This window comes from Elephantulus edwardii, unplaced genomic scaffold (assembly GCF_000299155.1).
Source record: "Elephantulus edwardii isolate Elephantulus edwardi_28Jun2011 unplaced genomic scaffold, EleEdw1.0 scaffold00199, whole genome shotgun sequence".
Taxonomy (NCBI): domain Eukaryota; kingdom Metazoa; phylum Chordata; class Mammalia; order Macroscelidea; family Macroscelididae; genus Elephantulus; species Elephantulus edwardii.
The window spans coordinates 5,641,203-5,655,953 of record NW_006399949.1 but is presented as its reverse complement, the minus strand read 5'-3'; the positions used below and the strand labels follow the sequence as shown (position 1 = coordinate 5,655,953).

At 39.3% G+C, this 14,751-nt stretch overlaps 1 protein-coding gene across 2 annotated transcripts in view; it reads left to right on the top strand.

The window, feature by feature from the left end:
* Positions 1-14,751, top strand: part of LPP (LIM domain containing preferred translocation partner in lipoma) — a 619,196-nt gene that overhangs the window by 139,084 nt on the left and 465,361 nt on the right. For both annotated transcript variants that reach the window (XM_006897069.1, XM_006897070.1), the window contains exon 3: positions 13,612-13,734. In XM_006897069.1, the coding sequence (XP_006897131.1) occupies positions 13,612-13,734 (123 nt within the window). The remainder of the gene's footprint in view (positions 1-13,611; positions 13,735-14,751) is intronic.

Below are 14,751 nucleotides of genomic sequence, written 5' to 3'. Positions count from 1 at the left end.
TCTCTAATAAGATGCATGCTGGGCATATATTATCAGCACTGGCTTCAAAGATGGGATGGCAGGGAATTTAAAGGAAAAATATTGAAAACCAAGGCTTTTATCAAGTATAATATTTAGATTTTATTTTGAAGTTTTTGCTTTAGGTATAAGTGAACCATGAAAAGCAATATTTTCCGTTACTACCTGGTGGCCAGCAAAGCTCTGGTGGCTTAGTGGTAAGGAGCTGCACTGCCAGCCCAGGGGCACACTGTTTGAATCTACCAGATGCTCCATGGGAGAAAGATGGGCAGTCTCCTTCCATTCCATTTAGTGCTTCTGGAAACCCACTGGAGAGTCAACTATGAGTTGATTCTGATTCATAGTTGATGTGGTATGATTTGGTGATAACAACAACCACCTGGGCTTAGTGGTAAGACTCATAGCTCAAATTCACCAGCTGCTCCCCAGGAGAAAGATGGACAATCTCCTCTTGTGAGACTGACAACCTATAAAAATCCACTGGAGGGTCACACTGGCTATGAATATGTTTCAAACATGAGGGCACGTGACAACAACAACAACAACAACAACAAGTTCCTTCCATACGTATTCACTGACATGTTGCCAGTTGTCAGTTATTCCACTTTGAATCATTAAAATATTTGCTCTATTATGAGCACTATAGTTTTTATTCTAAAGATAACTTTTTTCCCCAAGGTCATTTTATATTATCCTTTATCTGTAGACTGATTACATTACTATTCTTCCATAATAATCACATGTGTTTTGACCATACTTTGTACATTAGAAAAGTTGAATGATATTTCTATCAGCCATTACATAGTAAATTTGTTAAGGAACAATTTATTCCTTTAAAAAAAAATATCCCTAATCCTACGTCTTCCACCTGCTTCCCAATGAGTCTCAAAACACAAAATATATTGAGTATCACTAAGCAGATATAAAAGGAATATTATCAATTAACTGTAAACTCCTTCAGGTTGAAGAATATGCCTTCTGTAGACTGAATAAAGCTTAGCATACACTATTTCACACATTGGTATAAGAAAACCTGTTTACAAATAAGCACTATATAAGTACAGAAGTTATTATCATAAAATAGCTATGAAGGAGATAGTTATCTGAGTTCTCAGCACTGCCTTCCTGAAGGAAGGACACTTGATGAGATAGAGCAGTAAGATCTTGGGAAGGCAACTATTTCATCAAAATGGGGAAGAGGGCTTTCACAGTCAAACCTGATCCAAGGTATTTCTCCTTTTCATTTCCAACATTTTGGGTCTCACTCAATAAAGTGACATTTCTGTTAGTTAAAATAGACTACACATGCTGTGGTTCTCAGTACCAATTGTGGTTGGTCTTTCCTCAATAATACCTGAGTCAGTGTGATGAGGAAATGCATACTATTATTTCACATTTGAGATTAATCAAGTAGTGCTATGATGATCTTCATTTAAGTTTTTATCCAATTAGTGATTTTTCTGTCTCCATTTAAACTTTAAATAAAGAGTTTCCACAGTATTTGGATCACCTAATGGTATGTACAGCAGCCTGACAGCCCTGTGGTTAAGTGTTTAATTGCTAACCAAAAAGTCAGTGGTTCAAGTTCACCATGTGCTGCATGGGAGAAAGATGAAACAGCCTGATTCCATTAAGACTGTTGTTGTTGAATATTGTTGAGTTGAAGCCCACCCAAGCTGACCCTCCAGCTGGCTTTTTCAGTATGCACGGGCGGAGACTGCCCATCCTTGTCTTGCAGAGCAGCTAGTGAATTTGAACCATGTATTTTAGCAGTGGCAGCACAATTCCTTACCACTAAGCCAGCAGCATACCCTTCCAAAAAGATTAGAAATTCTGGATAGATCAGCTCCACTCTATCCTATAGTCTTGAAAATCCTATGGATCAGCTCTTCTTTGTCTTATAGGGTTGCTAACAGAGACAGCAGTAACTGGGCAGCAGTCGGTTTTGGTATTCAAATGTTCATAGCAATATTAGCCATTCAAAATAACACAGCAATATTAACCATGTAAAATACCACAACAGTATAACCACATAAAATAAAACAAGGTCAAAGAAGGAAGATACTTTCTATGAATACACATATGTATTTACGCTTAACTTTTTTCAAATGCACATTGTGCTCTGCATGTGCGGTCCTGAGACTAACAACCTCAGCATCTTCTGAGAATTTGTAAGAAATGTAAATCCTCTGGCCTACCCAGCTTTATACAGGGCTGTGTTCAGTAATCTGTTATAACAAGCGCTCCAGGTGAATCTTTACAGGCTAAATTTTGAGAACCATTGATCTAGGATTATGTACTTCAGAATTAATCCCTGGCACTATTATAAAAGGTAAGAAGCACAGGTGTCCCTTCTACTGAAGACCCCGGCAACTGCTTTCTACTTTAAATCAGAACACTTTAAAAAAAAAAGTTACAGATTGAATTGGCTGGCTGTGTCAACCAGCGTTATTTGTTTTGAGACTATAAACATTAATAATCCAGTGGCTAATGTTTATTGAATACTTAAAATGTGAACAGCTCTTTGAAATGTATGAACTAATTTAACCTAACAGTAATTACATGAAAAACGGAGATCCAGTGTTTATGTAAATTGCTTAAGGTCACAAACTTGGCAAGTGACCGAATCTGGTTTCAACCTAAACAATCTGGCTCGATAGCCATTACCATCACTCTTTTTGTTTAAGGGAGCTTTGGTGTCATAGTCTGTAGGGATGTGCTCTGTTAATTCAAAGGCCATACCAGCCTGGATGTTAGACACACCGGGCACTTCATGCGAGAAAGATGGGAAATCATCGCTTATAATATGATTTACAGCCTCAGAAACCCACTGAAGGGTCAGCTATGAGTGTGTTCCAACTGTTAGCAATGCGTTTTGAGTACCGTTTCTTTTTAAGAATGCCTTTAGGGGATAATTTAAAAACAGTTATTCAGACCATGGTCAATTGTACTCGAGTCAGTGGCACCTAACAACAATTAAGACAACATCACAAATCAAACAATAAGAAAGAAAAATGTTTTTTGTCCTCAAGTCCACTGTTATGGAATCATACCATAATACTGTATCACTGCTATTAGGAGCCAAAGGGTATGACTCATAGTAACCCTATGAACAGCAGATCTGAATCCTGTCTTATCCTGTGCCCTCCTTATCATCTCTAATATACTTGAGAGTGCTAATGCAGTCCGTGTGTCTGTCCATCTCATTAAGTGTCTTCCTCTCCCTACTTTTCAGCCATGATGTTTCTTTCCAAGGAATAGCCTCTCCTAACAACAACAACATGCCCCAAAACTATATGAGATGAAGCTTTGCCATTCTTACCTCTAAGAAAAACTGACTGAACTTTCTCCAAGATATATCCATTTGTTCTTTTAAAAATCCTTGTAATATTCAGTATTCTTAACACTGTATGTTAAAGGCATCAATTGATCTTTTGTCATTCTTTTTCACTGTACAACTCTCAGATTCCTAGTAAGTGATTGAAAAGACCATAGCTTGACTCAAGCACATCTTATTCTTAACTGACATAATTGCTTTTCAGTATTTTGAAGAACATGGAACTTTGGTGGCCTAGAGGTAAGAAACTACATTGCAGTGCCAAAGTCATGTGGTTCCATTCCACCAGCTGTTCCATGGGAGCAGCTATCATCTATGTCTATATACACCATGTTGTTGTTATGTAACATTGAGTCAGAATTGACCCATAGCTGACCCTCCAGTGAGTTTTCAAAGGCAGTTGATTGAATGGGAGGAGATTACCCATCCTTCTCCCATGGAGCAGCTGGTGCATTAGAACCGTGTGCCTTCGACATATAGCATAGTGATCCTTATAAAAAAGTAGAATCCATAGGATTTGTAATCTTTGTTTTTTCTTGCCTGTCTTCTTCCGAGTAGCTTGTGTGTTCAAACTATGAACCTTTCAGTTAATAACTGGCTGCTTAGCTACACTAGTGTTCTTATTACATTTTTAGCACCATCAAGGATAGACTAATGGTAAGGGGTAGATACAGACAGGTAGGTAGAAAAAATATAGATGCAGACTTCGTTTCACCGTTTATAGAAACAGTACTGTTTCCAAATGTACCTCTATTTAAAACTTTTCCTTAGAATTGCATATCTGCTTGTCCAACCACAATTGAATGGATTGAAAAATTGTGGTATATTCACATGATGGAATATTATGCAGCACACAGGAGCAATGATTTTAAAAATTGCTAAATAACTTGGGAGGGATTGGACAGCATTATGCTAAGTGAGAGGACTCAGTCTCATAAGAACAAATATTTTATGAACGTTATTTTATAAATAGAAAGATAGCTAGTAAAATGTGGATGAGGATCCAAAGAGAAGGGGGAGCAGTGGGGGGAGGATGGACAGGGGAGTAATCATGGGGTTGCATAATTTGATGGCTAGAAGGAGGAATGGATAAAGGAAATGGGAAAGATTCGGTGTGAAAAGTAATGTATACAAACTTTGTAAGCAAATCAGTATCAAATACAAATGCTATTTTTTTAAAATTCTGAAAAAAACAAATACTGAACTTTACTCGACACGTAGCGACTCATAATCTTATTGCCCTCGAATCAGAACTGACTCATAGCGGACCTTGTAGTGGGTTTCCAATACCGTCGAATGTTGTTGTTCTTATGTGTGTTCTTGAGTTGGTATTGACTCGTAGCTGACCCTCAGGTGGTTTTTAGAGGCAGTAAATTGCACAGGAGGAGATTCCCCCACCTTCTCCCATAGAGACGCTGGCAGTTTTGGATGGCGTGCTTTTGGGATTGTAGCAAGCACAACTTCTTACCACTAGGCCGTCATAGCTTAAAGATGACATATGCAGTTAGTCTATCTTTTTCCTCTGGGGCTGCTGGTAAATTTGAACCACCAGAGAAGTGTGGCCTTTGAATTACCAATGAAACTCTCTACAAACTTCCCCACCAGAACACTCTTTACCAAACAGAGTATGAGGATAAAGAAGATGGAATTCATATATGTCTCCATGTTTAAGTAATATTTCTGAAAATAAAATAAAAATTATATATAAAAAGGGTCATATTTATCATTAGCCTCCAAAGTTTCTGTGTCTTATGATTATTTTATACTCCTGAGGTATTAGATGAAACTTTCTTTTTCTTTCCCTCAGTGAATCACAAAAAAAGAAGCCCAAGCTTGAGTAAAAGAGTGGCAGCTTTTTGATGTCTCATATGTGGTCAATTCTAAGGAATGTCTTGGACTATGTGCTTAAAAATTACTTGTTCAGTAAATGTAAGGTCAAGATTTTCTCTAACTACTGGGTTCCTTTCTAAAGTATGTTAATGAGCAGTCACATACAAGTTTTGGCTCTTCCGTTCCCCTTCTGTGCCTTTCTGTCCTGTGTCAATATTATTGCTTGGCTGTGAGATTCTGAGGGTGATTGAAGATTAGGGTAGGGTCATGGTCATTTTGAGTGTGACAATGGATGTTGGCTCTAACACTAGAATGTAAATAATCCCGGCAGAGATTGGTTCTTGATTTAATGGACTAGGTCATTATCCTTGATCCCTTTAATAGCTTGAACAAGACTCCTCTTTTTAACAATGTGTTGAGCATTGTGTGTCTCGTGTTGTTTTCAGAGGAGAAAATTTAGCAGTTATTCCTGGACTAAGACTATTTCATCTCTCTACCCCCAAACTGAAATGAACTCTTCTTAGAATGCTTTCTTAATTAATTCATTCTAATTCTGCTAAACAGGTTTCTCCTCACCCCTCACCTTCCTCACTCCTTAGTTAAGAATGATCATGCACACTAGTTTGCATTTGTTTTGCTTGCATGCTGTCAAGTCAGAAGTGATGTAAATCTGACTCTTGAGTGGGTTATCACAGACGGTAAATCACATGTGGATTTCCCGTCTTTCTCTTGGTCAGCAGTTAGTTGATTTAAATCACCTACTTTTGACTTGTCAGCATAACTCCTTATCCACTAGATCTCCCGACCTCCATATATTATTGATATTTACAGTTGTTTTTATGTGCCATCAAGTTGCCTGCAACTCATAGGGACCCTATGTACCCCAGCTCTGAAGCCTGCCCTGTCCTGAGCTAGTCTCATTGACACCGATACAACCTACCCTCATTGCCCTAGTTACTATATCAATCCATTTCATCCAGGGTCTTCCTCTCCTGTGTTATTCCTCCACTATTCCGAGCATGATGTTTTCCTCCAAGGACCAGTCCCTCCTGGCCATGTGCCTTGCAAAGTATGTGAGATGTAGCTTCAAAATCCTAGCCTCCAAGGAGAAACTTGGTTACGCTCTTTCCAAAACATACCTATTTGTTTTCTTGGTGGTCCATGGTATGTTTAAGGCTTTTCTCCAGCACCACAACTCAAAGGCATTAATTCTTCTTCTATTATCCTTAGTCGTTCTCCGGTTTATCCAGTGCATAGCAAGTAATTGCAAAGACCATGGCCTGGATCAGACACACCTTAGTCATTAGATTAACATCATTGCTTCTCAGTACTCGGGAGAGGTCCCTGACAGCAGATTTTCCCAGTGCAGTTTGCCTTTTGATTTCCTGACCATTGGTGCCAAGTTAGAAGTGTAAGAATTGGTTCAGTCATTTTACTGATAGCATTGAGGATTATGATTTTTCCATATTGTATTTTCAAAAAGAATGAAAATAAACATCTTACCGAATATATGATTTTGTGAATGGTTTAATTATGTTGGCTCTATCCATGTGGCTGTTAACAGGAGGACTTTGTTCCTGATTTAATTGGAGACGTTGCACCCCCAGCTCTCACCCTCTCATCCCACACCTGTGCTCTAGCTGGGATTCCAGCAGCCATGTGTGTACTCCTATGACCTGCTAGCTTCTTGGCTCAGCTGCGAAATTGTTTATCACACATTTTGTCCTAGAGTTTCTCATCTATTGTTCTACTCCTTGGCATAAAAGAGTTTTAAACCCAGTAGAGCAATTCTAAGCCTGTGAAGAATTAAGGACCCTGGCCTTCCATTTCCCAGATGTGTTTCCCAGGTGTGAAGACCTGAAGTGCTTTTCATAGAACTTCACAGAAGGAATCCAGGTGCACTGAGCAGCTTGTTCACCATGTGAACCAAATCAGTACCGCCCCTTTCAATTGGCTTCCCTTCTTCCCCACCTTCACTCTCTTTAGTCCTTCTCTACTGTTCTGTGAATGAAGTTCTAAAATGAACTTCATTCATACAGGCCCTTGCCTGGGTTTCCTTTTTTGGGAGACCTCTGGCTAAGAAAATGGCATTTATCTCTGTTTAAGCAGGATGCGAAAATGTTATTGAATCGTTGCTGTTACAGTGACCACTTTATAGGAAATCATGAGATATCTAGAAAAGGTATTCTTCTAGTTACGGTCAAATATGATGGGAAATGTTGCTATTATAACCATAGGAAAAATTATTATTATTATTATTATTATTAGGCGGCTTTGGACAGATTGTGTGATGATTGCTAGAGAATTAAAGACTACGCACGTTGATAAATGCATAATGTCCTTTCAGTTGGCTTGAGGAAGGCCTTTAGGATGAGCTATTGAGAATAGAAAGGTAGCTCTTGAGTCTTGAACCTGAAAGTACTGAGAGACTAGATGAGAGTACTTTGAGGAGGGGTACTGGTGTGACTTAGCCAGGGTTTCAGTTATATGAACTGAGACATAAAATGGATATGTGAGACAGAGACCAAAGAAATCTATTATCGGCCCTGAAAATTAGGAGCAAAATTGTTATTGTAAGATCACTTAGGCTAAGAAGGGGATGGGGGGACGGAAATCACTCAGGCTGCAAAGATTCTTTGTGCAAATCCCACAGCAGTAGCCCAGAATCAGAAGGGGGTCAGTTCTTGAAAAAAAGACATCATGGTTGGAAAGATGAAGGATCAGATGAAAAGAGGAACACATATTGACATATTGACAGTAACAATGGGGTCGAGCTCGGTGGATATCGTGAGGATGGTGAAGGATAGGATAGGATTCAGATCTGTGACATTGTACATGAAAGGTAGAGGGTCACTATGAGTTGTAGTTGACAGCACATAACAACACTAACAAGATGAGAAACTGAAAATAGGGAGCAGTCTCAATCCAACAGGAACAAGAATAAGCAGGCTAGATACTAAGTGAAATCTTACATGCACAGGCTGGCTGTACATCATTAATTGCTTATTTCATTGGGTAGTTCATGATACTTTTGTGACTTTCGAGTCTCTGTGGTTAGATGTTACAGTCATTTCAAGCTGGTCAATTGATGTGCTTTCGGCTTTCGTGCACTACAAATGTTGAAGACTCGATCAAATCTTCTCTTTTTATTGATGCCCCAAGGGAATAGTTAATGAATGATGCTTCTCTTAATAAGAAGAATAATTAACAATAGCTGTATTATCCATAGTAATTTATAGCTACTGGTTGATATAATTAATGCTATTTGTGAAAATCATTGTAATTACAGTGTTTCATATTTTACAAAGTACTTTCTCATCCATTATCTTATCTGAGTCTTGTATGACAACGCTCTGTCTTAAGTAGAGTGGGTGGTGTTACCACTTTATAGATGAAGAAACTATGGCCCAGGGAAGAATGTAACTAGACTCCGAGTCTATTGCCTTTCCAAGTGAATTTTTATGTCTATAACTGCTTGCAAATACACTTATCATATCCATGGTTGATATAATACTTTTTAAAATCTCTACACAAGAAAATTGAGTATGGGTGTTTTTAAGTTGCCCTCAGTAAGAATGACAGCCTATCTTTCCTTTACTTGTCTTTGTGACCTATCCAAGGAGACCTATCACCAAGAATGTTTACTTAAATAGTAAAAGAACTAATTTTGCTTTGATCATGCCTATTTCTCTCTCTTATGATTATTATTGTTCTCTGGGATGAAAATGAGATCATGTCTAATTGTTGTTGTTGGTGTTGTTATGTGCTGTCGAGTCGCCTGCGACTCATAGCGACCCTATGTACAACAGCCCTAAACTCTGCTCTGTCCTGTGCCAATCGCACTGTCTCTGACACTCCCATCCCAATTATCCCAGTCACTGAATCAATCCACCTCATAGAGGGCCTTCCTCTCCTGCGCCGTCCCTCCACCCTCCCAAGCATGATGTCCCTCTCTAAGGACCGGTCTCTCCTCACAACATGTCCAAAGTAAGTTAGATGGAGCCTCAGAATCCTTGCCTCCAAGGAGCCACCTAAATTGGGTGGGGTTAAATTGACCCTCTCCAGGACAAATCTGTTTGTTTTCCTAGCAGTCCATGGTATTCTCAATACTCTTCTCCAGCACCACCGCTCAAAGGCATCAATTCTCCTTCTATCCTCCTTAGTCATTGTCCAACTCTCTGATGCATAACAGGTGATTGCGAAGACCATGGCCTGTATCAGACATACACCTTAGTCTCCAGAGAGACACCACTGCTCTTCAGCACTTTGGAGAGGTCCCTAACAGCAGACTTTCCCATGGCAATGCGCCTTTTAATTTCCTGGCTGCTGGTGCCGAGACTGTTGACTATGGAGCCAACAAACTATAGCTGTGTACAATCTCAATCTCTTCACCATCCATCCTGATGCTGCCAATTGGTCCAGTGGTGAGAATCTTTGTCTTCTTGACATTGAGCCTCAATCCATATTGTAGGCTGCAGTCCTTGACACTCTGCAGCAGGCGCTTCAGGTCCTCCTCAGCTTCAGCAAGCAGGGTTGTGTCATCCGCATAACGCAGATTGTTGATAAATCGTCCACCAATCTTGACCCCACATTTCTCCTCATAGAGCCCAGCCTCCCGGATAATCTGTTCTGCATATAGGTTGAAAAGGTATGGAGATAGGATGCATCCCTGGCGTACGCCCTTCCCAATTTTGAACCATGCAGTGTTCCCTTGCTCTGTTCTGACGACTGCCTCCTGGTCCAAGTATAAGTTTCGCATTAGAACGATCAAGTATTCTGGGATTCCCATTCTTCTCAGAGTCAGCCACAGTTTGCTATGATCTACACAGTCAAATGCCTTTGCATAGTCAATGAAACACAGATAGACATTCCTCTGGTATTCCCTGCGAGGAATTATTATTGTTGTTGTTATTAGATGCCTCCAAGTCAACTCATGTGATTCATAACTACCCAGTGATCTGACATTTGCCCTGTCCTGCACCATCCACATGATATCCACCATGCTCCAGCCCATTATTGTAGTCACTATGAACATTTATCTCATTGAGGATCTTCTCCTCTTCTAATGACCCCCTACCTTTCCCAGTATGTCTTTTCCAAAGGACTGGCCTTTCTTGAAAACATGCCCAAAGTATGTGAGGTAAAGTTTTACCATTCTTGACTTTGATGAGCGCTTTAGTTGTACCTTCCTTCAATATAGTCTTGGTTATTATTTTGGTTGTCCATGGAATGTTCTGTGTTTTTTGACACCATCAAAATTCAAGAGCATCAATTCTTCTTTTATCTTCCTTATTCATTACCCAGCTTTCAATGCATAGGAAGTTGCATTGTCCCAGTTTGAAGGCATTGAATATACCATGACTTGATGGAGGGGTTACTACCTTGACAGTTACTCAATAGAGGGATTACTACCTTGAAAACATCTGTCTGTTTCTGGGACAAAGACCTATCAACTTTAGAGGGTTTTGTCAAACTTGAAGTTCACTCTTGGAAATCACACCAGTTATGCACTGTTTCACCATCTTTGTTGGTTTTAAGAGAATTGAGGATAATCTCCTATATCCCATAAAACCAAAGTGCAAATCTGGAGCATGAAGCTTTAATATACAGACTTAATATACATGCATGCACACTCACCAGACTTTTTTGCCCCCCCCTTTTTATTTATGTGTTGAGCATCTGCTATTTCCTATTGTGCCTCTAGCTGTTTTTTACTCAATAGATATTGACATGAAAAAGTCACTGACTGAAGCTATACAGGGTCTGTTATCATTTATTTACTGAAAAATATTTATTGAACACTTATCTGTCAGTCAGCCCCCAGTCAACCAATGTCCTTGCTTCCACCAAGCTTACATTCTCATTGTAGAGACTGATAGTAAAGACCGACATACATATGTCAGATATTGATCAATGACGATAGCTTTTGTGGATGCGGTGGGGGAGAAAACTAGGTGAGGATTAGCATACAGAACAAGAAAGTCATGAGAAAGCTGCTTGTAATAATGTGATAAAAGGAGTCATGCTTCCCCCCCCCAAATGCCCTCCCCTTGGCACCAGTATTCATATTTAAAAAGAGTTAATTAATAAAAAAAAGCAAGAACTGAAGCCTTTGACTTATAGTGTCGGAAGAATACTGAATATACCAGGGGCTGTATGAAGAGTGAACAAATCTGTTTTGAGAGAGGTTCAGCCAGAATTCTCCTAAGCTTTTGTCTCACATGTGTTGGATATGCTATCGAGGGACCAGTTCTGGAGAAAGGCATCATGAAAGAAAAAAGGATCCGCAAAGAAGAGAAACATTGTCACCAAGATACTGTGGTTGCAACAGCGGGCACAAATTTAACGGCAGTTGTGCAGATGTGAAGATGAGGCAGCATTTTGGTTTTGTTTTTTTTTTAAGTAGGGGTACCTAACTCCATCAACTAACAAAGTTTCACATCACCTATCACGGGAGGTGGCAGTAATTTGGCTTCCCTTCAAAGGTCTAGAACATAGTTTCACAGATTGTTAATGTCAGTGTGCTGAAGGTAAATCTGGTCAGTGTAAGTAAGTCATGCTGACTAAATTCACATGAGATTGACTGATTCTCCAGACCGAATTAGGATTGATACAATCATGTAGATAATTTCCATGACTTGGGAAAAATGGTTTGATAAACAAGGAGGAAACAATTGGTCTTAACTAGGGGAAAATAAAAGCTGAACAGTTCATTTTTTTCAAATTGTAACTTTTATTATTACGTGTTGCACCATTTTAAGGAGACATTTATCTAAGGAGCTGGGATTCTCTATCTTGAGATGTCAAGTCACCTACTGTTTTTTGATGCTGGAGATCTAGCTTCATGCCCTGCCCTCTCCCTTCTATTTAGAATCTTTCATATGCTATCTTGATAATTAACTTCTTCACACAAGTTCAATAGAGTTGATTATGCCACAGTATCTTCCCATTATTTTACTCCTGTTGAGTCTTGTAAAAGCTTTTGACCTCTTGATGAAATCTTTAGAGACACTTCAATCCCACTCACACAATAATTGCTATCACCTTGCTTTTAAATCCTAAGACCACTTCATTTCTCTTTGCCTTGAATTCTTGGCAAGCTATTTGCTCATTTCCCCCCATTCTCCTGGAAATGCTATCGTGACAGTATCATGCCTTTCATTGCCCCTTTTTGAGGCTGAGCTCAGGTAGATGCATGCACGTTATAAGAGTTTTGGTATAGAGTCTAAAGACTCTCCAGTCCATAATCAGTTATCACTGCTACACACCCTTTCACAGCCTCTTGGCAAGAACCCCAAAAAGTCTCATTTTTGTCCACCTTTCAGGAACATCAACTGTGAGTTCACCCTATCACACGTATAGATGTTACCCTTGTTATCTGAAAGACCTGAAAGCAGAGCATTTCTGTTGAAGTTTACACAGGCCAAAATATCATAAAACAAAGAAACAATTAGTATGCATTTGTTGTTGTTGTTGGTTACCGTCTGGCCCCATAGCTGACCCTCCAGCGGGTTCTCAGAGGCAGTTAATTGCATGGGAGGAGACTGGCTATCCTGCACCCTCGAAGCTGCTGGTGGCCTCGAACCACGTGCCTTTTGGATTGCACTGCAGCTTCTTGCCACTAGACCTCCAGAGCTCCCTACTATCATTTACCTGGGGCGGGGGAAAATTTAAACATTACCATACCCAAAACAGGCCTATCAGATTATACAAAAGAACACTAACATATCATAAAAATGCTGATGATATGATACATACCCTGCCCGCATAAAACATATAAGATAAACACTGTAGATCTGCTGGCTGCTGAGGGTGAAAGCTGCTTCTTTAATGATGTTTCTGATGCAAGAAAACAATTTTAATATCTCCCATAAAAATGAAATTCTTCTTTATATCACTTTCAGTTAGTGAAAATAAGTCCTGATGTAGGTCTTTTCTAAAGTGGGGGATACAGTAGCCACCAATAGCCACACTTTCAAAAGGTGTTTGTTGTGCACTTGTGTCTGTAGACATAGAATCCTCTTCCTAGACTGCTGTGTTATTTTCACACTACCCCTTCCTGTTCTAATGGACTCATTCGGTGCAATGGTTTATGAACATGAGGAGCTCCTGATTCCACTCTGGTTAGATCTGTTCCTTGACTGCAGAGTTTGAGATATTATTTCCAATCTCTCTTCTATTAATCAGAAGAGCTTCTCAGATAGTGTGAGGTGACCCTATATAAGTCACCTCCTGTTTGCCCTAAGTATTTGTATGTGGTTAACATGACCAGTCCTACTTCATCCTCCTTCACAAGATGATTAAAAGCTAAAAGAAGTCAAAATGTGCCCCAAACTACAGTATAACTTGAGAGAAAATTGAAATAAACTGAAATACCAATGGAAACTAGATTCCCTTCTTTCAAATATACATATTTTTTCTAGCAGGGAAATCCTGGAGGCAAGACTCTAGAAGAAAGGCGCTCCAGCCTAGATGCAGAGATTGACTCTCTAACCAGTATCCTGGCTGACCTGGAGTGCAGCTCCCCCTACAAGCCACGGCCGGCACAGGTAAGTGCTTTGTGTGGAAGTCTCTCTGCACATCCAGACACATGCTCTTCTTGTCATGGACTTCTGTTTCCATCTCTTCACTTCTTTTTTCTTCTTCTCAAAGTCTCATTTATCTTTTCAGCAATATCAATATATTTTACTTAAAAAGCAGACGTTTCTAAAGTTGATTTTGTAATACTTTCTTGAAAAAATTTAAAGATTTCATAAAAATATTATGGAAAAAATAGCCTCCTCTTAGTTCATCTACTTACCTTTTTCTAGCTCTGCTTATATTGAGGCTTTGCTATGTTGTTATAGTCTCTAAAAGTAGGGTTTGGCATGTTTAACTCTTCTGTGACCCTTGGTATATAGATTGCCCACGTTTAACTCTTCCATGACCCTTGGTATATAGATTGCCCATGTACATTTCTTGCTTCCTAAGTTTAGCTGGAAGTTGCTATCCCACGTTTATTTCATCCCACTATCTGATGAGGTTTTGTACAGTTGCTTGACTCTGAAGAAACGGACCCTTTTCCACCCCGGAGATCACTTAGTACATATGTGACCCACTAATTTTATCAAGAGAGCTCTGGTAGCCTGGTGGGTAATGAGTTCCACTGTCAATGCAAAGGGAGGCTGTTCAAAATCCACCAGCTACTTCTCAGAAGAAAGGTGAGTTATCTTTACCAGTGGCATTTACAACCTCTGAAAACCCACCGGAGGGTCAACCGTAAGTCAATTACAATTCTCTGGCAACGAGCTGAGTTTTTAAAAATTTTATCAGAAGCCAAATAACCTCTCAAAAATATTTTTCCTGTTCTCTCCACATCTCTTTTATTACTGAAAACACATGCTGTCAACCAATAAAACAGAACATAAATAACAAAAATAGTAAAACAAATATAAAAAAATTAAAAATAAAAAAACAGAACAGACAATAATTTGGCCTTCAGTAGATTAATCCAGTTAAGTTAAGGTGACACAGTGTATGCTTTGGAAAGTAATTACCTATGTTAGAGATTGATGTTTTCAGATTTT